General features: G+C 38.3%; 1 protein-coding gene across 1 annotated transcript; it reads right to left on the bottom strand.

Annotated features, from left to right (window-relative positions):
• Positions 1-264: 264 nt before the first annotated feature.
• PUM3 (pumilio RNA binding family member 3) lies at positions 265-24979 on the bottom strand. The gene is made up of 18 exons (XM_084278071.1): positions 24938-24979; positions 24295-24388; positions 22438-22620; positions 20737-20872; positions 19951-20026; positions 19039-19132; positions 18750-18816; positions 18011-18185; positions 16044-16147; positions 15511-15589; positions 13714-13812; positions 12602-12655; positions 10828-10908; positions 7526-7668; positions 6583-6805; positions 5473-5560; positions 3751-3841; positions 265-505 (listed from the first exon to the last, which is right to left on the bottom strand). Exons 2-18 carry the CDS (start codon positions 24374-24376, stop codon positions 376-378), a joined length of 1905 nt encoding a protein of 634 aa, XP_084134197.1. The 5' UTR covers positions 24377-24388; positions 24938-24979; the 3' UTR covers positions 265-375.

The following is a 24979-nucleotide window of genomic DNA, read 5'->3' as shown; positions in this document are numbered from 1 at the left end:
AGGAATTAAGAACTAGTGTATTTGTCCACTACATAAGAATATCTCCAAAACAGATGTTTCTGTTTCTATGGTAACTACAACAACAAACACATGTTTTAACTTGCGCAAAAAAAAGATGTTTTGAAGTCTTGCTATCAGGAAAGATTTAACTTCTTGATTACATGCTTAGAAGTTTCCACTAGCTCTTAGGTCTTGAGATGTTAATCTTTCAGAACAACCATTTACTGCACACAACAGAATGAGTATAACGGACAAGCTGTTTTAGAAACTGTTTAATTTACAAATGCATACAACCCTTCTTATAACAACTATGGTGCAAAACCTTATCAACTCTCAGTTACACTGATGTAAATTGTCTTTTTGGATTTATTTACATCAGGAAGTCAATTTCTCCAGTAACGCTTCTATTCCTTTTACATTTTTATTCAGCTTCAATTTCGGGACAAGCTTTTTCAGTCCTTTTTTGACTGTATTTGCCACTTTTTCATCGGTGCTCCGAAGAAGGCTACAAGAAATAGGAAAAAAAACCCAAGTTTGTCAAAGGTCAGCATGCAGGTCATAGGAAAATGCTCTGTCCATATAAGGAAGCAATAACTACTTATTAAGAACATGGTTCAGGGCAGATTCTACCACCGCATATTAGAAAAAGATGTATGACTGTTTTAGGAAGCAAGAAACACCAACTGAGAACACAACCAAAACAAGATGAAATAGACTGATGCAGTTTCCATAATTTCTCACAGTAAAGAGGCTTCTCCTTGCCTCCATCCTGAGCTTCACACATTTCAGCTTGTTTCAGATCCTCCTTGTTTCAGCTTGTGCCACTGCCTTTCACCCTCTCACTCTGTTGCTTCTCACCCTCTTCACAAGCACTCTTGTGAAGAGCTCAAGCTCTCCTCCATACCCTCCACTACTGGGAATGCTGCTGAATGCCCCAAATCCATCCTTTCTCCCAGCTGAACCAGTCCTAGTCCCTCAACCTCTCCTTCCAGGCTAAAGGGATCCCGCCCTCAACTATGATGGTGACCCTCCACTAAACTCACTCCACTTGTTGATACCTTTCTGGTAATGGGTGTCCTAAAACTGGATGCAGTGAAGTACATCTAACACACATCAAGTACTCTCACTACTATTCTTTTAGCACAGGACTGCAGAGCCTTACCAGCTCTGATCTTTGTAAAACACCACTTCTGGAAAACAAATCAGCTTTTCTAGATAACACATCACTGACAAACTCATAAAGACTGAGAGGGCAGATGTAAACAGACCGGCATCCACGACATTCAAGTACTTGAAACACTTGATTTACGCTAAGCTGGATTGTAATGTCTGCAAAGAGCCCTCTCATTACCTTAGGACTCTTCACACTTGTACTAGATCACAATCAGGCTGCAGACCTTTTTTATAAAAAACAAATTAAGAACAAGTAGGGCAAAGAAAGGATAAGGTCCAGAGGGTAACATCCAATTAACCAAGCACATGCAATGAACTGCTCATAATTAGTGAATAAGCTTAAATGACTGGATAGTCAAAAATCTCCCAAAAGACTGACAACAGGGTAACTCTGAGTTTCAGATCTGCATGCAAGTGACAAATGGCTTCCACAAGCCAACAGCAAAACAAAAATCCATCTTACATTGCATGAGAACTGTTAGTGTCTTAGCTCGGTCTAAGGGATGTGAGCTCCTTTATTGCAAAGGAAGTATCTGAATATTCTCTTGATAATAAAGATTTTTAAAACTCAAACCAAAGCCGCAGCTATTATCTATACCAGACCAGATTTAATGTATCATTGCTGTATGGTTTAGAGAACTCCATGGCTTCATGTTGAACAAAGATGAGACTAACTACTAAAGCAAGTAGGTGTCACATAAAATGGAACAAAAGCAACAAAATTGTTTGCATGTTCTCAGCTGCCTAAACAAAAGAGCATCATGTCTAAAGATGTCATGAAGAGATGTTCAAGCTACAAAGAATTCAAATTTAATTTAAAAAAAACCAACCCTCAAGATAAAATTCTAGGAAACAAATAAACATTCCTCCACCATACTTCTCTGTCTTTCCCGTTAGGTGAGTTTCAGTTTTGGGGGGAAAAAAAAAATAAATAAATCACAGTCTGGGAGATAAACTCCTCTGCTTGGTAATAAAGCACAGTTGTCAAAGCTCCACCTTATAGTACAATGAGTAATAGCAAAGGAAAGACTGACATTCCACACTGCTACTGTGCTGCATTTTGCTAATAAGCAATTACTGGTTTCCTGTTTTTTCTATGAGTCTTCAGAATGTATTAAGAGACTGTAGTGAGTGACAGCCTAAAGTGTTATACATGGAAAAACTTCCACTAATTTACTTTGCAAATTTATCTGGATATTCAAAATAGCACAGTATATAAGTTAGCAACACCGCATGTGAAATGAATCTTCTCAGCCTCATTAAGGTAAAAAAGCCCAAGCACTAATACACTGTCAGTGAACTTGCCTTAACAACAAACCTCTGCTGCACATCTGTGTGCAGGATCACATAACTGAAAGGCATTTGAATCATTCATTGAATTTTAAAGGCCTGTTATGAGAGGCAAAGAAAAAGTGTTATCAAATGTTATCATTTTAGCAGTTAGCATTTAGCAATCTTAACAGCCAGATCCATGTGACTATTTTGATGTTCCATAAACCTGTTTTGTATCTGTATTACAACTATTCTACTAGTACTCTGAATGGTTATGAATTGATTAAAGTTAAGAATTAAACTCAGATTAAGTAAATAAATTCTTATTACTGAAAACAGATTTTGATTCACCTTGCAAAAGGCCATGAATGTCAAAGTAGCCTCACTCTAAAGTCATGAAGAGCAGTGATGGAAAGCAAACAGCAAGGAATCTAATGTAACTTTAGGAGTGACAAGTGGAGCAGAAAAAAAGGGAAGAAGGTTTTATTTTTCAAAATTATTAAGTCAGTCTGAATTATTTACTGCTTTTGGCTCACTGCAAGCCAACAGCGCAGTGCTGACCAGCAGTTTTAGAAAACAGACAGCACATTTCAGGGTAAAGATAGACACTTGGGTTTCTGTGACCTGAAACTGACAAGTATTATGAAGTGAAAAACAACGTTTAGTACAGCTGTTCACATTTGACAAAACAAAATGTTAGTCTGATTACTGTAGGGTCTTTTTGATCTCACTAGTTGCACAGTTTACTGCTTTGAAGTTCTGAGTCAGATATCTCACCATAAGCCTTTGCATGGTCTGTTCTTTTCTATGGACTATTCTATTTTTCTATTTCAGTATGAGACATACTCATGCTCCACAATTAAGAAATCAACACAAAGCCGTAAGTGAAAAAAATAATCATAAAAAAAAATCTGGATTCTTGTATGCTACAGCCAGCCTGTCACAGGTATTTCAGTTAAATATTTTAATGTAGCTATTTGTGGAGTGCTCCTTTAAGAACATTCTACTGTTAAAGCAAGACATGGCAAGCACTATGTAAAAAATAAATTTTATGTTCAATCTTAAGCTTTTCCCATGTTGAGCTACTTCCTAGTAACCGCAAAAGCCTGAGCTCAAGGAACAATCTATGGAAACTGTTTCAAATTCTTCCAATACCCTACTCTATCACAGACTTCCCAATGGCATGAATGACAGAACATACTGTGTGAAAAATGGCATTTTGCCAGTAGAAATTTCAACCAATATTTTCTTAGCTGTTTAAGACACAAACACTGAAACCCAATCAGAAATAGACATGTGACATACCAACAAAGAATAATGGCACCTCGATTTACTTCTGCCCAAGTCTTCATATTCTCAATACCAACACGTTCCACCAATGTTCTTCCAAAGCAAACTGTAAAATATGGAAAAAGGGTAAGGAGAAGAAAAAAAAATTAGACTATCCTTATAAAAAGATGCTTGTTACAACTTGTCTGCAGTTGTGATTCCATCAAATATGTTTAGCTTCTGAATATTCTCCAAGTTTTGCTCTCACAAAATAACTGACTCTTCAATGCAATGAAAATTTAAGATGTTAGACTACCACAAATTCCAAGTACCAAGCAAATACTGAGGCTATTTTTCACTGTAACTTTAGATAAAAATTCATCTGAAGTGCAAATCAGTTTTTACTCTACTTGTTCCCTACACAGTAACAATTTGGTAGTTTTTTAATACTGATTCCGCAATCTCAAAGCAATTATTCTGACTAGTACACTCTTTGGAAGAAAACAAAGAAATCAAAGGGAAGAGATTGTGTTTAAAATGGGAATTGTGCAATGTCAGCAGAAATAAATCGAAGTAGTTATAATCACCTCAGTTAAGCTAGCCTCTGAAAGACTTACATAAAACTTCCCCTTTGCACATTTTTAATCATCCACTGGGAAAGTAGCAAAACAGCCTCTCTTTGGAAACATTTAATAAAAGCCAACTAACTTTTATTTTTAAAGGAACGAGTAGGCACCTGGAATGTAGTAAAAAGAAAAAAATGCATTTAACAAGGTCTGATAATTCTAAAAAGAAAAAAGCCCCCTACACACAGAGAAGTTATCTCCAGATTATAGTATGCCATTCCCCCCCCCAACCTTTCATATTTTGAGGGTTTTGTATGGAAAAAAGTAATCTCTATTAGGGTTTGGTAATTCTCACAAGATTTTACAGTTATGTAATGCAGTAAATTTAAAAGCTATATTAAGATGAGATCAGCTGTGTCCAAGCTCTGCCTTCTATGATACAAAACAGCAAAGACGTCCTATTTTGTGCAGGAACTATTGCAGTAACAATTACGAAGTATTAACCTGGCAGCACTATTGAACACAGTAAAAGACTGCAGTTTGTCTCACAAGCATTAATGAAAGGAGTCTTTCTGTTATAAAGTCTTTACTTTTCCTCTTATTATCCTTTAAATTGCTGTATAACTTTGCAAAGCTATCAAGATACTTCAAGCACAGATATTAACCCTGTCCCAAATACACAGTAAACCTCTGAGAAAAAAACTCAGGTGGTAGGACGAGGGGGAATGGTTTCAAGCTGTGCCAGGGCAGGTTCAGATTAGGCATTAGGAAAGAGTCCTTCACCAAAAGGGTTATCGGGCACTGGAACAGGCTGCCCAGGGAGGGGGTTGAGTCACCATCCTTGGATGTATTTAAAAGATGGATGGACAAGGTGCTCAGGAATATGGTTTAGTAAAGGACAGGTACTGGACTCAATGATCTCAAAAGTCTTTTCCAACCCAGTGATTCTGTGAAAAATAAACACAAAACCAGACCTGTACTTGCTTTGCAGAAAACGTAAATGCATCTTTGTCATTCTGTTCATGTAACAACTCATAACAGCAAAAACTGAAGGATTAGCCTTAGAGGCTCTGTTAAATTTCCCATATATTAATATATTCAAAGAACTAAATGTAGCAATCTTATTTCAGGTCATGTAACTGATTACTCTGAAATCACAATATGACCAATCAAAGCTGAATTCCCAACATACCTTCTCTTCCGCTCTCTCTCATTTTTTCATCTTGCTCTATTAACCATTTCAAAACTAGATGGCCTGCTGGGTGTTCTGCAATGTGAAACTTTAAGGGAAAAACCAAAATTATTTAATAATGATGTTTTAACACTCAGAAAATCATAGAAAACATCAGCAGTTCATATAAAACTGTCAAATGCATATCTTAAGAGGAAATACAGCAAATTCAACAGAACTGTGAAAACCTGGAGAACATACTGAATATAGCGAATGCAGCATTTTTTGTTTTCTAGTCTACAGACACATACAATGTGATATATATCCCAGTGATAGACAAGGAAAGGGTAATGGGCTTAAACTAAAAGAGGGTAGATTTAGTAGATATTAGGACAAAATTTTTTATGATGAGGCTGGTGAGGCACTGGAACAGGCTGCCCAAAGAAGCTGTGGCTGCCCCCTCCCTGGCAATGTTCAAGGCCAGGTTGGATGGGGCTTTGGGCAACTTGGTTTAATGGAGGGTGTCCCTGCCCATGGCTGGGGGGTTGGAACCGAGGTAATCTTTGAGGTCCCTTCAAACCCAAAGCATTGTATGATTCTTCAAGTCTGTGATATATGACTGGGCTTAACAAAGCAGGGGAGTAGCACAGTGTGAAGAGGTCATACTGTAGAAAGACAATCAACTATTACTCTAAAGATGAACAGCTATTATCTAATCTCTTTCCTTGCATAGAGATACACATACCTGAAAGCTAAGAGACCTTATCATTCTCTGTGTAAAGTGTCAAATGTACTACAAAATTTTACTAACTGCGTAATAGTAACATTAAGAGCGAGACTGCTACCTTCCCACAAAGTGTTTAAAGCAGTTCTGAAGATCCAAGACCATCAAGTACTTTGCCCTACAACTCAGAGAAAATGCTGGCTCAAGCCTTCACCACCTCAGATGCAATAGTAATAAATTATGGAAGGAAAATGTCACAAAACAGACACTATGTCTTATATCTGAGTACTATCAGGGCAATGCGATGACACCTTATATAAAGGAAAAAGTGAGCAGACTTCACTTTAGTAATATAAAATAAGCAAATGCTCTGCAAGCTATCAAAACTTTGTCCTCTGCTACATTACCTGCTCATCACGGCCACCTGGAACCAGCTCTTCAGCCGCTAAGTCTGCAATTGCATCTAGTACTGGCTGGATGTCACCATGAGCTGTTCTTAAGATGTCAGCAACCAAGACAAAGGCAGCCTTGTCTATCACTACTTCTTGCATATGTTCCTGCAAATATTCTAGCAAAGGTGAGGAAATGGCTTCCAGGAGTTCACTGCGGCGCACATCAGTATTCTTCTTACTGATTAAGGAGTCAGAACATTACTGTACAAGACTTGCTCTCAAGGCACATCAAGCAACAAGAAATTCAAAACATATATGCTACTTGAGACAGCTGTAAATTACTGAAGATCAAAACAAAGCACTACTCTTCCCTCTGCTTTACATATAATTAAACACACACTACATACATGTTTTAAGACCCACAGAGGGAGAAAGTGTTTAAAGCTGACTGCCAGTAAACCTGAGTTTTTTCCTTAACAATGGTAATTCAATGTGTGTATTTTTATTAATTTTGTTATCTTGACTACTGAGATGTATGTCTAATAATCTAGAATCGATCCTTCTTCATAAATCTGACATGCAATGTGAATACCAAAGAGTGAATTACAATTAACATTTATAAATTTAGAGATATATTTTTATGCAACACTAATAATGGATATTGCAATTTTTCTATTATGCCAGATTTAAAATACGAGTTTAAATTAAGAACACATAGTATTTTTTGCCATTTACAAATGCAATTTAACTGCTGATCACCAGTAAGTCACTGGCCACCAAACATTATATGAACGTTAAACCAAAAATGCAGAAAAAGAACTAGAGATTAACATATTTAGTAACACTTATGTATTTACACTACTTAGATATTTTATGAAGAAAAGTTGAATTTAATCATGTCAGAAAGCTGCATGAAATCCTCTGGACTCAGGAAAAACAACTGTCGTATCTAAGTTACCTATTGGCATTTCCATCTCCTTGCTGCAGAAGCGTAATGATTTCTGGAACAAAATGTGCAGGGTCTCTAGGACTTAGCAAGTACAACAAGACCTTTTTTCCATATTTGTTGTTTATTATGTTGGGCAAAGAAGCATTTATTTCCTGCAAAAATTAAAAAACAGCAAAAAAGTTAATGAAATAGTACTTTTGAGCCATTGGTAACTACTGATTACCTTTCAAATGCGAAGGTTAGTAAAGAAAAAACACATACTATCACTAAGATTAACGTCTGCTTGTGGAATTAAAGAAAGAAATCCCTCTATTCAGAGGAAAAGTTTGGAGAAGTGTGAGGAAAAAAATACATAAGGTTCAAAATGTGTTCATCAGATGCACTGATGTCACCAGTTAGAAAATACTACAAAAGGACTGGATTTGTTTTCACCAATACATGCAAGTACAAAGAACAACACGTATTCTGGTGTATAAATACAACTGCAGTAAGTCATAACCTCAGACGACCAGACATACAAAGGATCACCTGCTGCATCACCTAAGAGTAATTACTGATGACATAGTGACTTTCAAGGGAGTGTACGTAAGTACCTAGACAGCAACAAGTGTCCATGGAAGGCAAAGTCCATCTTAAACTGATGGCAGAACACTCACCAAGAAAAAAAAATAAAGTTTTGAAAACAGAATAATGCTGACTTCTATTAGGAGTACTACCTCCAGGTTTTTTGAGCTGGGAGCAATGATTCTGTAAGCTATAGAGTGGGCACCTCATACACTTGTGCACTATCACAGCTGAGAAAGAAATGCATTGATATGCAAACTGTAACATTTCACACAAAAAAATAATAGACACATTTTTCTTTAAATAATCCAAAAGTGTATTTCCCCTACTGATTCTATGATTCTGGCAAATTAGTAATTTGTCACTTTCAGTATCAGAACTGTGCGAAAGTACCAGATGAAATTCTAGATACAGGCTCTTGTTGATAATGTGTCCCTAGCACTGCCTGTATGGAGTCCTCATTGAAGAAAGGTATTTCCCACTAAAATCTGTCAGAATCCCAAGATGTGCTAAGCTCACAATGTACCTTTCCAATCACATGAAGTTTTAAAGCACCATGCATTTGTTGGTTCTGGGTTAAGACTGTGGAACTGACAGATAAGGAAAGACTTTCCTTGAAGGACATAAAAAGCTTAAAAGCATCCCTTACCTAAAAATCTCCACCCATTCTGCCTATCTACATAAGTAATCAATTTCATAATACTATCAAAAAACCACTCAAACCAACCCAAAACAAAACCCCCAACCTTAAGACCTGCCCAAACACCACTTTATCTGCCCCTCCCAAATCTTTATTTTCCTTACATTCCTTCAGACATATTTTAGTATGGGCAGAATGATAATTGGTATATGTATATGGTATCTTAGAAGAGACTCTTCACTCTTCAAGGGAATTTTAAGGGTTGGATTATAGAGCACGGTTCAATGTTGGTTTCTACATGCTTCCACCTCACCCTTTGTTACTAGCTTTCAACCCTAGTTGGGTTTGATCTTATCTGGTTGGGTTTGGTTTTCATTTTCGTCACCTGTTCCTGACCTCATATAAACCCAGATGGGTCAATTCTCTTATGTGTGATGGCCTTTCTTCTTCTGCTCAAATTGATTCGCTAGGACGACCTAACAGTAAACACTCCATTACCTTTGGTCTCAGATGGTGAAAACCCACCAATTCAGGAATTAAATGGCATTAAACAACGCCTTGGAAGCTCAGCTCAGTTAAAGCCAAACACAGTATCTGAACTAATAAATCCTCCAGAAAGTAAAGTGCTTGTAACATGGTACAGGAACACCTCAATGATCTGGTACCCTGACAGGTCTGATCTGTCAGGTCTTATTGCTGGGAACTTGCACACAAATTGTTACACTGTATACCAGACTCTGTAAACAAAACCCAGCAGCGGTTGCACCTAATATAACCCACAAACAAAAGCCATCTCCATACTGGCATGCTTTTATCTCTCCACACCCAGAAAGGCATGGATTTAGGGCCAAGTGTCCACACTACAGTACAAAAAACCCCATTCCCCCATATACAAAGTTTCTCGATGGAAGAATTGCTCATATTTTTTAAAGCAAGGCTCATCACAAACCTCTCCTGTCCATATTCCTCCTCCACAGTGCCTCATCTTCTATCTCCCTGCCAATGCACCTCATCCCCTCAGTCATAAAAGCTGTAGCCTGAGCTCTACTCTATGCACATTACATCCTGTAAATCAATGTTACTTATCCTGCTTGCATGAAAATTACCTGTGCACTATAAAGTCTCTTATCAGTGTGAAAGTATAACTTCAGAGTAATTTACAGATTAAATCATCTCAAAGGTCATTATGTTTACATGCAAATTTTAAATGTAAACACTTCACGAAAACCTATTAGATAGTTTTTGGAAGGAAGGTGTGGAAATGGGACATCCCGAAAGTTAGCAGAAGCAAACTAGATTATAACATCCTACTGGTAATTCTTGCAACTGCATGTAGGTGAAGGAAAGCAGCTGAGTGCTCTCATGTTTCAGTCATCTATCTGTATGCACTTTGGAAGTGAGAAAAAAAAATTAACATGATTTTATTCAGAATGTTAGTTATCATTTAATTATCAATATATTAAGTAAAAATGTAACTTTTGGGAATTAACATGAGTTAACAGTTTCAGCACCCAGCCAAAAGTCTCCAAGTACTGTTTCTTGTATGACATCATGGTATACTATATATTCAGGCCTGTTCCAAAGTTCCTGAAAGTTTACTTTATCATGAGGTATCACTTTCTGAGATGCTACTTCTGCAAAATAAAAGAGCTAAACACCCTTTTTTACCATAAATTCACACAATAAGGACACTCTAGGCACAGACACTCTTGACATCTTAGATTTACTGTTAAAATGGGTAAGGTTTTCCACACATTTAATCTTCTGAACTGCTACCAGAGCACAAGTCTCTATAACAAAGACATTGATTTAAAGATATTTCAGTCATGCATAGCCAGGGTGAACACGTGTAAAAAGGGTAATTTTCAGTAAGCAATGGAACTGGCTTAAAAACTAATTTAAATAAATATCTAAATAGAACTTACAAAAATGCTGAGGTCTTCTATGAAAAGTAAATTAAAAGTATTAATGACACACAAATATAATGAGACAGAAAAAGTGGAAAGAAATTAGTGGTTTGAAAAATTAGATTGATTCCTACTCTTACCCTCCTATACACTGACACTCTTTTGTATACTGCATAAGGAAAAAAAATTCAATTACTTACAGATATAATCAACTGTTTCACAAGTTTAGTGTCATCGATGCAATCAAATGCTGCCAGCAAGACCAGATGAGAAAATTCACCCTTCAGAGATGAGACATCAGAAAACACATGCAGTCAAGATTTATGAATATACTAATTGACTTAAACAGGTGGTGGAGTCTCCTTCTCTGGAGATATTCAAGAGACGTCTGGACGCCTATCTTTGCAATATGAGTTAGGGAGCTGCTTTGGCAGGGAGGTTGGATCCGATGATCTCTCGAGGTCCCTTCCAACCCCTACGATTTATGGTTTCTGAAAGTTTGTCTGAAACATGACCCAACATGAACCAGAAGAAAATTCTGTCTATTGTCACAGGATGAGAAGCCCAACATTTAGGCTTGCTCTCTCTCCAAGAGCAAGGCTTGTTAAGAGAAGCATGATATTAAAACAAAGATAAAGTTGATCTGCCATTCTAAGTTGATATGCTGCTTTAACACATCCAACCTATTAACGTAATCCTATTGTTTAATGATCATTTGAAATCACAGGATTTACCTTACTTCTTTGAAATCACAGGATTTGCTTAAAACTGAGATAGATCACATTTCTTATCTTTGGAGATCATGTCTCTGCAATGAGACACACAGTCTCTAATACACTGCTGTAGAGCAAGCCTCTACCATACCCAGAAGGGCGCTACCCAATTCCCAATCAGACTCTGTGTCAAAGTGAAGCCAGTTAGTCAGTGCTCCAGTACTGTTTTAGCTCTTAACTACCTAATGTCTGAGATTTCCATATAATGGATATTTTATAAAATGTAACAAGTAATCCATTTATTCTGGTACTAGAAAATCATGAAGACAAAACATTACTGGGACCAGTGACCTTTGAAGCAGGATACACAAGACAATCCATCATGGTGCAGGAAGAAAAATGTTTTTTGTACCATTAAGAAATATATAAAAAACAACTACTGGTTATCTTAATCTTGTCCTTTAAAATTTTCTGTTTCTGTATTTATATTTTATAGTACAGTAGTACCATATATACACACACATGTATATATATATATGGGATGCACATCAGGGTTTTGTCATCAAAAACATTTGGAGCTCACTGAGACCACACCAACTATTAGCAAAGAGAATACAGCAACCACTAAGGGAAGAATTTCAGAGCTTTTCTTCACAGTTACAGATTTGTCCAGCACTGTGAATTCTCCTTTCAACTGTTACTCTACTGGTGGTACAGTCTCCAAATGTACATGTCTCTTGGGCAAAAAAATAAACACAGACTTCTTCCACTGTACGCCTTCAGTATTAATCACTTTTGAATCTTCCTGACCTATAAAGTTATTTAGCATCTTATAAGAAATATATACATTCAAATGGGCTTTCCAGTGGCATCCCCAACACATCTTAACCTTTTTTCCTCTTCTGTAACGCATATTTTACTCCCAAATGAGAAGAATTAACCAATGAGCTGTATGAAGATGTAATGTAAAGTTGGGCCAAAAAAAAAAAAAAAACAAGCAGCAGAACAAAAAGTTTAGGACATCATTCATTCAGCTATTTTAAAGGAGGATTCTACTACATATACTGCCTGCAATGAAGCTTCTCAGTATGTCTCTACATATTCCATAAAGTTCAACATATTTCCTATTATCTAACACATCACCACTATTTTAAACTTAGTTTTATTAAGATATAATAGTTTTCAGTACCAAAGCATATTCAAATTAGCCTCATCAAGTCACTTGAGACTGCTATGAAATAAATGGCTAATGAACACTCACCGTTGCCATTTTTTCAACGTAAGTCTTCATAGTTTTCACAATGACTTTTCTGTCCTATTCAGAACGAAACAAGAAACTCAAATAAAGCTGTGATGCCAGTGATTCTGAACAACAAAATTGTTACACGCACCTTCAAAAACATAACCTCTCATTCGCAATTCACCCATGTCTTATATTCATAAGATTAGTCAACACCTAAAAACAGCATGAAGAGTTAACCCTGAACTGTGAAAGACGCACTCCCAGGGAGGTTCTGTGATATATTTGCAAGTCCCGTGCACCAACCCCACAAAAGACTCAAACCACCACATAAGTTCACCTGTATCTTGTTCATGACTTACAGAATACTGCACTTCAGCTCTTTATTAGGAAGGAAATACTTTCAACAGGACCTAAACCTTATATAATAGCAAGGACTCTAGCCTGTTTCAAACCCTTTTACCAGCAAGATCTTCCAGCCTAAAATTTCCTCAGTGCTTATACTTGTGGGTATTGCAGTCATTGCTTAGGTCTTCTACAGGCTCATCACTACACCTAGATCCTAGAAACTTCATCTTTTTCTGCACTCTAATAAGCAGACTATTTTCACAAGTAGCTTTTGGGGGTTTTTTTTGTAATACATAAAGATAGGAGGCATTACAGGATTTCCAAAGAGATGATGGCACATATAAAAACTATTTCAGGATACTGTATCAGCAGAAAAAAATAAAATACAGATCCTATAATATTTTCCAAGTCTTAGCATGCCAAAGCCAAGCCATTGTTCTGCATTATGCTTCTTCACTATCCTCTCCCTACTGCCAATTAAACCTGCTTGAAGAAATATACAATATGAATGAATGGCCAATAATGTGAAAGTGGAAAAACTTTATGTATAATCTCACAAGAACTCTGTTAAAAATAAAAGTACATAGGTCCATTGTAAGCTCTAATAAAAAGCCTCTGATTCATGAAAAGCTACTGCTTCTATTTGCCGATCAGTAACCCTGAACTCAAATACTTAACTGCATCACAGTATGCGCTGGCGGAAGGACCCACATGAGACATCACACTCACAGTCTCAGACTAGGCAGTTATTAAAGATGACCAGGTAGACTGAAACCAAACAATACCTTGGGAGTGCCATGCCATAAGCAGTGCATCGCTACTCGGGCTCCATCATGAGTGTGTGCTAGGTAGATCACAGCCTCTCTGATAGCTTCTATCATTTCCTGGGGAAGAAAAGGTGGTAAGCTAAAAAGGTGAAAGAATAAGCCTGAGAAATCTCATGGCAGGTGGATGAGGACATGAAAGGATTTCATGTTTATCCACAGCACTACAAAGAGATCACTGGCTCTACAGAGCTATTGTCATTGCCTCAACCTCTGAAAAATGGCCTCAAATGGAGCCCAAAGGACAGTAAATGACTTAGAACTTTTCCCCTCCAAAACTGCACTGTTCACCATATTCATCTTACAAAATCAGAACTGTACTGCAACTTGACAGTTGTTTCGCTGTAGACAATTCAAGGGAAAGTGCTCAGACCGCAGACTAAAATTAGAGGAGACAAAGGCAATCATGGATTTAGGAAGAACATCTTTGAAGGTTGTGCAATTTATTTCCACATACAGGGTATTAGTCAGAAAATACGAAGAACTAGAAATCATTTAAGCACCTGGTGTTGTTATACATCAGATATACAAGATTCAACCAAAAGGTAAGTCTTTTTATCAAAGGAATGTGATTCTAAAGTCATATGACAAGTAACACCATCAGCCAAAAAAACCCCAACAAAACCAAACCAAACCCTCACAGGTTTCTAGTTACTACTGCTGTTACCATCTCACTGGTGGAAGCTTGATGTGAAAGAAATCTGTCTCCATGTCTGTGCCTAGTTTTGCACTCCCCAAAGGTTCCAAGCATTTTATCATTTCTTTAGAAACTGCTCAGTTACAACATAACTGGCATCACTAGCTTTACGCACCAGCAGGCACGGATCTATTAAAAGGGGTTTCCAAACCCTGGAAAGAATATCCATATGATACCATGTCTGCACAAAAGAACAAGCAAGAAGGAAAAGATATGCCCTTACTTCCCTGATTCACATAGGCTGTGAATCCAGAAGCATTCTGTGACAAAGCAGTACATGAAACCATGCATAGGAACCTTTAATTAGGTAAGATCTGGACTGAGAATACGCCATGAATAGTCAAGCATATTACCCTTGGCTCTGGATTTGTTAAGAGTAACAAAGAAGATTTCAGGAGTCTAGTCCAGTCGAACTAGGCAAGAGAATTCTAAAAGGCTCCACCTGGCCTGGAGTGAGATGGTGCTGAAATGCAGAGGCAGGGTGAGGCTGATGGACACAGCTTGATGACAAGCGATGTCAAGCAGGATACCAGCTTATAGAGTCATATCACGCAGGTGTATTTAGGCATAGGTTCAGCAAGAATGGCTGGAGTAAGCCTAAAACAGTAATTATATACAGACATAGAAATACAAGCCATATGCTTGGTTCAGAAGGAGGCAGAAGACAAAAGTTTTGGTTGGTGACAGAAGGGCCCAATTCAATTATATTTTGGTCGAGTTTTTTGGACAATGGCCAGAGGTGGTTAAGAAACTACACACTGGAAAGCTAAACTGCTGGAAGCAATGTCCCTGGATTTAATTATTCTCCAGCTGTTAAGAAGCATTTAGCATGATGAAAAAGCATACCATTAGGTATTTTTAATTCAAGTATCACAGACACTATGCTTTGGTGTGAAAGTTCACTGCGACTGTAAATCTCCGTAGAAGAGTAGTCCTTAATCATCAATCTGGGATTGCCAGATGTGAAAAGTTTTTCTCTAGTTACAACACTTCAATGACAGATTAGAAACATTCCACTTAAAGGCAAAAGAAGACAAAACCCCAAAACAAAATATACTTACAGATCTTTGCTTTGGAAGAGCGTAGGTGAAAAAGTCCAAAAATACTTTATGTACCAGTGAGTGCTTTATCACAGCCTCTCTGTATTTGGGAAGAGGAAAATAAGCAAGAAATTCCCCACAAATAATGGTTCTAAGACAAGCTAGCAATATTACATTTGTAATTTAAAAAGTTAGGCAGTGTGGTGTGTACTCATTCTAGATTAGATGTTTAGTGTCTACAGTATGTGGGAAGATTGTAAAACTTAGCAAAATACTTTCTCCTAATTACCATTGCAGAAGCTTATCCAATAATGCACTATGGAAGCAGATCACACTGCAGGATTTCTACCAGTTGTTTGCCTGGGGCAAGGGACACTTGAGTTTATATAAGTGGAGTTCAAATTAAGTGAGGATATTCATTAAGACACTTTAGACAAGACGATACTACACAACACAGCAATGTTACAGCTTATCAGGGTACCAGTATCACTATCTGTATGTCAGAAATAAACTGGTTCATGCTAGATTGTCACACCTTTAATTTTTGTCCTTACTTTTGTGCCATTGGCGTAAGAATCTGTTTCATTTCATCCAAGATGGCCTCTCTCTTTTCAGGCTGACCTTGCAACACTTTATCCAGCGTTGGGACAATGGGTGTCTGAAACAAACGCACCATCAGACATTTGACTGTTCCTAGTTAAGCATTTCAGTTCACAGAAAATTGTAATCCTTAGTTCTTCTCCAATGAAAATTCAATAACACTGTTACAAACAACAACTTTATACAATAGCTTTTACAATTTTAAAAATAAAAAGCTTAGCTATTTTTGAGTATGTCAAACTGTATATTCAAGTTTCTATACATTGAATGTTCATCCTTTGTAAACAGAAGCTGTGATCTGAACTGGGTTTTGCCAATTAGTTAGTCCTTCATGAGAGTGTCAGATAAAAGCTAAAGTACATAAAAATGGCATTGTGTTAGTCCCAAGCTAAGCTGAAAGCCTGCATGACAGATGTGACAAATGTGTCACAAATGCATGACACAGCAACAAACTCATGACACTGCAACAAATGAACTGATAAGTTGACCAGGGCCCGAGAGATTCCAGTTCAGGAACAGCAGAGTATGAATATATACACCATATACTTATTAGTGCTGGAAAATGCCTTATTAAACCAAACAAAAACCTGTGCAGAAAAAAAACCAGCAATACAGCTATGAGTGTTAATTTATTATACAATTCTGACACAACTCGTGGGTAAAAGTGTGCTGTGCTGCACACCAGGCTGCAAAAGTCACTCCAAGGTAGTTAATAATTGTAAATTTATTTAAAAAAAATTTTTTTTTTTAGTTTTAAATAAAGTATTTTTTTATTTTTAAATAAATAAATAAAGCGAATAAAATTTATTTGTGCCTGTAATGGAAACCAACTTTTCAAGTCAGAAAGAATGAAGTAAAAACAGAAGCTCAAAGAAAGGAGGTTGTACTTATTTAAAAGGTTTCCAGTGCCTAGTAGGGATCCACACATCTAAATGGTTTCAGGAGTTTGGACACAAGTCCTGTAGTCTCCATGGGAAAATAAAACAAAGCCAAAAATTAAGCCTAAAGGGAACACCATGTATACATACGGACACATTCTGCACACAGTTCTCAAAAGACACAAGGCAGTTCTGACACAAAAACCACCCACAGCATTACCAGGGAATTAAGCCTAAATCTTATCTCAGCAAGGGTTACTACTTCATACTAGACGCTATGACACGTTAACTGCAACTATATGATATATTAGACTGCCTTTGATGAACAGAGTGAGCTCATGCATGAGCAGAATACATTTTACATCGCTTAAACTGAAAAATCCCACAACAATTTACCTACAATAGAAATGTGCAAATAATCATAACATTTAAACATGCTAAGTAAAGGAAAGACATGGAGGTGTTGCGGCGGGTCCAGAGGAGGGCCACGAAGATCATCAGAGGGCTGGAGCACCTCTCCTCTGAAGACAGGCTGTGAGAGTTGAGCTTGTTCAGCCTGAAGAAAAGAAGGCTCTGAAGAGACCCAATTATGACCTACCAATACTTAAAGTGGGCCTACAGGAAAGTGGGAGAAGGGCTGTTTACCAGGGAGTGCAGTGATAGGACAAGGGGAAATGATTTCAAGCTGAGAGAGTAGGTTTAGAGTAGACATTAGGAAGAAATTCTTTACTAGGAGGGTGGAAACGCACTGGAAAAGGTTGCCTAGAGAGGCTGTGGAAGCCCCATTCCTGCAAGTGTTTAACGCCAGGCTGGACGGGTCTTTGGACAACCTGGTCTAGTGGAGGGTGTCCCAGCCCACGTTGGCAGGTTGGAACTAGATAATCTTTGATCTTCGGTCCCTTCCAACCCAAAGCATTCTATGATTCTAAACTAAACCAGATTTGGGCAGCTGACATCGAAAGAAACAGTAGGTAAGTTAGGTAAGGTATTTCTAACACAATAAATGCTAAAACTCCTTAGACTATTATGTATTGAAACATTACCTTATAAACCTGGAAAGTGTTCCCATACAGTTCTTCTGTCAGCATATTCCTCTGCTCTAAAATGGCTTTGTCATTATACGCGTATTCCACGACAGCAGATGCCTCCGCATGACGGAGCATTTTTTTCACATGGCCTTTAAAACTTTTTATTATTTCTGCAACTTGTGGTTTTGTCCTGTTTCATGGCAAAGAGAGATCGCAAGAGTTAAAGCTACGGATAAGCTGACCTATCAAGAGTTTTATTTTCAGAAGCACCGGAAGATACACGCATCTGGGTGCAACTTATGGCATTTATGAAAATATGGCAAGACAGACAGAAATCTGAAGAAATCATAAAAGTGTGTTGATGGAAAGAAAAGAAACCAGTGATTAAAATCTACAGAATAAAGGATGTCTTCCTGAAAGACTAAGCAGAAAAAAAGTCTAAAAGCCTTGTGGGTTTGTTGGTTGGGAGGGTTTTTTTGGGGGGATGGGTGGGTTTTTTTTTTGTATAAGACAAATATCAACTTTGAGCATATATTTGAGTTTCTTTTTTTTTTGCATGTTTTCCCCTATCTGTACAGTCTTAGCTTTACTTTCTGCAAAAGGTAAACTGCTGTTATCAACACCAGACACTGTCCTATCTCTTTGTTATTACATAGATTGTTCCAGAGATCTATTCTTTTGTTTATGACTAAGCAGCAGTCACACTGGAAATGAAATAGTACAGCACAGCCAGGCAAATTCACTTCATACTCACCCATACATAAGAAACTTCTTCACAATATTTCTGGAATACTTTGACTTGCTCAGCTCTATGAGGCTATCTAGAAGGAGAAAACCAAAAACATTCAGCTGGTTGGATTTTGTACTACATTAACTTTACAAACCAAAATGCTATTATTTAAGTAAGTTTTATGAACTCACTAGGAATGATGCACCATTTCAGCAGTAAGCTAAAAATATTCAAGAGAAAATAATATGTCTTCTTGTAATGCCTCTGAACAATTCAGAAGCATACAGGTAAAATTAAAATGGGAAGAAGGTACCTTTCAATTCTTCAAATATCTCTTGCCTTTGCTTCTCATTACCATACTGAATAAAGCACTGGATCACTCGAGTTGAATCATGTGCAAATGCCAGCTACAGGACAGAGATATTTTATTATCACAGGCTGTTCAAACAACATTATGCACCAAATTTTAATGCATTTGCTCTCTGATAGAGTTTTATTTCATGTGCAATTTAACAAAGTAGTTACTTGTTTATAACAAATTGTTCTAACTTTTTTTGCCACCCTAGAAGTACTCTTACCAAACCAAGTACAGACAACACCTACAGTTGCTGACAATTGAGGACATGCATCAAGGTTACAATACCAGAAGAGAAACATGAAATGATATCTCCTTTTCTCTCACTGTAAGCTCAGAATGAGCGTGACAATACAACTCTGCTTTGGGATGGAATGCCAAGAATTGCTTTCAAAATCTAACGTGTATTTCACTGCAAATTTATACATTTCAAGAATTCAGTAGACAGTTGAATATAGTTAAATATCAGGACATTAACTTTTCTAAACAAAAACCACAAAGCAACAATTGTAAATAGTCAAAACTCTGAGTGGAGTTCAAAACTTCAGTTAACGCAGAATTTCATTGGACTAAACCTGCTTGGCAAAATAGGTAGCTTTATAATTTCCAGCTGTTACAAATGCCAACGGATAGACAATGCATCCCAGGACTACTACTGTCCAAAAATCCAGGTGCCAAATGCAGCTTATCAACTGGTTTTGTTTTTTGGCTTGTTTGTGTGTTTGTTTTTCAACTAACAGTTAAAAAATAATATCCCTGTAGCTTCTGGAAGACTAGGTTAGTGGTATATTATTAAAAACGTGTTTCTACTTCACCATTCCTTAAAGAAGCTTTTGTGAATTTGTGGACAGTGGCATTATTTTTTCTTACACTCTTAATTTTTCCATGAAGAAGCTTCTGTAGTTCATTCATTAGCTTTTCTCGCTTCTCCTTATCACATTTCTTCCTACAACCAAAAAGAAGTAAAACAACCTTAACCGTGGAAGCAGCTTTTTTTGTAGTATGATACACTTTGAAATTAGAAGCAAGAATGTATAAAACAGCTCCTACTAATATGAATTTACATTGTCATTCAGTAAACCTGCAGATACATACAATCAAGATTTGGTTCCTAGAAACCAACCAGATTTCCATATTTTATTATCTTCTGAGTAACAGTATTATTAAAGAGAACATAAATTCACATCTGTAGCCAGAGTTGTTCAGAGATCCAAAGATCTCTAAGCATCTTACAGTGAAAAATGCGAAGCACAGACACTTAGAGCAGGTAAAATTAACTTCTCATTCCAATGTGGGGCCCCAGTTCTAGAAATACATCTGCCTAGAGAGAGTATAGAAACCTCCACATGAAACTCATGCAGTGATCCTACTGCAAAATCAGGATGAATCAGTAAAAACTGTGCTTTAGGATTGAAAAAAATTAAGACAACTCCTTAAGCATTTCATCACAAATTTCAGTCTAACATACAAATGAACTCAATCCAGAGATTTCCAGCACCTTGGGTATGTCACCACGCTGTGCTTGAATTATCTACAGAACTGCACTGAAATACAGTTTCATATAATTACAAGAGGAGAAAGGCAGTCTAGCCTTCTCGCAACTTACGACTAAAAGCCTACTGAACAAAAGCAACAATAACAGAACAGCATTATTACCTTCTCACACTTTCCCATATTTGCTTTGATTTTACAATTATTTCATAATTACTTTTATCATTAAGTTGTCTGGTTTGCTTTAACTCCTTCCTTTTCTTTTTGAAGTCATTCCACTTAGGCTTCTTAGACTCTGACCCTGAAGATAAAAATAAAATACATCAATAAAAGAAGAGCCTTTGTTTGAACTGCTAATAACTTGGGAGCTTTGCCTGCAGTTATACAGCTAACTAATATGAAAGTGTAAATATTTAGAAACTAAGCTAGGCTAGCAATTTCCACTTCTATTTTTCCTCAAAGCTCTGTCAAAGGATACATCGCACCCCTCCTAAAAGCTTGAAAATTGTCTCAAAATGCACACAGCAACCTAAGACTACACCAGGTAACTTGTGTTTTCAGTTCACCCTGTACTAATACATAACTTTTCCTTCTCTTAAATGAAGATCCCTAAGTGTAGATATATGTTGGAAATCTCAGAGAAAGGAAAACAATTGAAACGTTTTAACTTGCTTTATCTTATTGTTCAGCCAAATCCCACAAAACAAACTCAGTAAAGGTAACTTTATAGAAAACACCACAAATTAGTTACAGAAAAACTTTAAGTATTTGGGTTTATTTTTATTTGCACCTTGAGAAAAAACATCATATTACATGGTTTCACAGAAGAGTCATGCTACCTGTTACCTCTACACAGAACATTAAAGACCAAGGTTTAAATTTTCAGACACTAAAGCACAATTTGTTGGTATTTAGTGTCTTACCTCTCAAAAAAAATGGGGTTTTTTCCTTTTTTTTTTCTTTTATTTACAAAGCTTGCTGTCCATTTCTTTTTCTATCACTCTCCTAAAGCAACAGTGACATGCAAAAACAGTAACACTTTGCTTTGAGAGCAGCATCACTGTGCAATACACAGAGGCTTTCAGTTTTCCTTCAAAAGAACATTTAAAGTGTGGTTTGCAGTTCTGTGTTATTTTTCTTAAAGCACCTTAATATGAATGTTGTGCTGTTAATAAATTTACAGACACCTCATGCATCTGTCATGTGAAGTCATTCTGCAAACACGCAACAAAAGCAACAGCAAAATACTTAACACGCTCTGTTGCCTTTCGAACCAGTGGTTTTATGCAGGACTTCAGAATCTCTTGTGTAAAAACAGTGATAAAAGCAGACATTCATTTAGCCTCTCTGCATAAACATAAAACAAAGGCAGAGACATCAATGGTTTCTCTTAAAAGAAAGTGTCTACATAGTTTGGACCACAGAAAAAAAATATAATCAACCTTTTTTCATATTTTTTTTGTGTTCCAAACTTTATAGCCTGTAATTTTAGAACAGAGGACTATATTTCTAAAAAAGTAATTTCCAAATTTGTGTTAAAACAAAGACTCAAGCTAGTCATTTAATACTACCATTAAAATAATCATAGCTTTAAGATGGAATACCATGTATTTAAATTTGTTACTGTATCTTTACTTTTCACTTTCAAGGTAATTCATAACTGTTCATTCTCATGCCTTTGGCCTCAAGGTTAGTCAGTTTCAGCAAATTTTCCCACACCAAATACTAAACATGAAGTAAACTTGGTAGTCATACCACCAATTTGGAAAACAGTAACAAGGTGGAGGGGAACAGGACAACCCAGATAAACAGTTAGATTCCCAAAACCTAGTTTCCATTGTTATCCAGGCTTAAAAATCTGCTCACCTCCTTCTTCACTGTTCTGGAACTTCCTCTTCTTTGCAAACTTTTCTGTTGGCTGTTTATTCTTGAATTGTTTCACACTAGCTCTTACAGGTCTTAATGGTCCTCTCACAAGCTTCTTGGAATCGGATTTAGGCTTTCCCTCCTCACCTACTTTGTTAAAAGGTTTCTTTGGTGGACCTGAAACTATTAGCCATCAAAATAGTAATTAAAATGTTACCTTAGAGCTAATGTTGCTTCAAAATAACAAATTATTACTGTAACAAAAATTACTTTGCAGTAACCATATTTTTAAAATATATAAATATATATAATAAAACTACACAATAATTCTTACATGCCATTATTATCTGGACAGCACTATAATGGCTAAGGTATAGAGAGGATTATTCTAAATTAAGAACTTTGCCACCTCTGACATCAAAATCATCAATTCCCAAATCATCTCTTCACCATTTATGGTCAGAGCTGTTTTGACACCATCTGTTTTAAGCAGAAGAGTGCTAACACTGAAACACTGAGTGCTAACTTCTCAATCCTAACTCACAGCAGTTCACACATCATAGTTTTGACTCTCAAATAGAACTGAAGGGCTTATAATGCAGTAATCTATTTAAAACATTTTGGCTTTATTTTTTCCACGTTATTTGATCATATAGTCAGCACAGTTTTGAATGCAAGTTAGAATCATAAAATGACTGAAGCTGACGTCTGAAGTCCATTTGGTCCAACCCTCCTGCTCACACAGGGCCACCCAAAGCTGGGTGCCCAGGGCTATGTGGCTTCTGACTACCCCCACTCCACCATCTTCCTGGGCAACACATCTGTGCTTGGTCACCCTCAGAGTAAAGAGGCACGTGCACAGGTGTGTACAGATGTGCAAACAAATCCTTTGTTTGTGATTGTGCCCACTGCCGTTGGTCATGTCACTGGGCACCACTGAGAAGACTCTGGCTGCTTCTTTGCACCCTTTCTTCAAGTGTCTGTAGACACTGACAAGATCCCTCTCAAGCTTTCTCTTCTCCAGGGTGAACTGTCCACAGCAGAAATGCTCCAGATGCTTCATTATGCTCATGGTTCTTCACTGGTCTCTCTCCAGTAGGTACACCTCTTATGCCAGGGAGCCCAGAACTAGACACAGCACTCCTTACCAGTGCTAAGTGGGCAAGGATCACCTCCTCAACCTGCTGGCAGCACTCCTCCTAATGAAGCCCAGGATCATATTAGCCAGTTTTTCCAAAAAAGGGCACATTACTGACTTGTTTTTAACTCTGTGATCACCAGGAGTCCCAGATAATTTCTGTAAAGCTGCTTTCCCCCAAAACATACCAATACGTTCCCCCAGAATGTACTATAATTGATCCCATCTCTCAGTGAGGATTTCACCCTTGATCAACTTTGTGAGGCTTCACTCAGCCCATTCTTCACGCTTGTTTAGGTTCCTCTGTGGGACAGCACAACCTCTGGTGCAAACTTGCTGAGGGCACGCTCCAGCACATTATCTAGATCATCAACTACACCCAGTACTGACTTGCAAACTATACCGGTAGTTACTGGCCTTGGGCTAGATCCTGCGCCACCAATTACCAATGTCTGGGCCCAGCTGTTCAGCCAGCTTTCAATCTTTTTTACTGCCTCCTCATCCAGCCCATAATTCACCAGCACCTCTATGAGGAACATATAGGTCACGCCGTCAGAAGCATTACTGTACGGACATGCAGACAACACCCACTGCTCTTCACTCGTACACCAACCCTGTAACTTCCTGACGTACAAAGATAAAAATTTAGGTTAAAGCCACCCACACACTACAATAACCACTTCGACGGGACTCCTTCAAAGGAGCCTTTGCCCGCTTACCATTGCGTTTTTTAAATCTCCTTTTCCCGTGCGGTCCTTTTCCACCTCTCCCCGCGAACTTCATTTTGCCCCTGGCTTCCATGGCGCGGCAACGCTGCAAGCGAAGCAGAAGGCAGCGTTACCGGACCACCGCGGCTTCCCCGCTAACGCCGCCCTTCCAGAACACGGCTTGCGCGCTCGGCGGAGCTCAGCCCCTGCCAGCGGCGGCCGCCCGTGCCTTGCCGGGCGGTGCGGAGGCCGAAGATGTCGCGCAGGGACCGGGCAGCACGGGGGCTGAGTGAGGCAAGCCCACGCTTCACCGCACCTGAGCGGCTGAGGCCCCGGAGCCCCCTCAACAGGGAGCCCCAGCGCCCGAGAGGACGCGGCACACCGCTGGCGCGCAGCCTGGCGCGGGGAGCAGGCGCAAGGTAGGGGTAGTCCGCGGAAAACCTCCCCCCCTCTGCCGCCGCCGCCGCCGCTCCCCTCCGCCGCCGGCTTCCCTTCCCTTCCCTTCCCTTCCCTTCCCTTCCCTTCCCTTCCCTTCCCTTCCCTTCCCTTCCCTTCCCTTCCCTTCCCTTCCCTTCCCTTCCCTTCCCCTCCCTTCCCCTCCCTTCCCTTCCCTTCTTCTCTCCTCTCCTCTCCCCCCGCACGCATCTCCAGCTACCTAGCGCTCCACGCACGTGCCGTGCCCGGCCCTGCACTCCGC

Source organism: Gallinula chloropus (genome assembly GCF_964237585.1).
Source record: "Gallinula chloropus genome assembly, chromosome: Z".
NCBI lineage: Eukaryota > Metazoa > Chordata > Aves > Gruiformes > Rallidae > Gallinula > Gallinula chloropus.
Note: the sequence above shows the minus strand (reverse complement) of the source record. Positions and strands in the feature narration are given on the sequence as shown.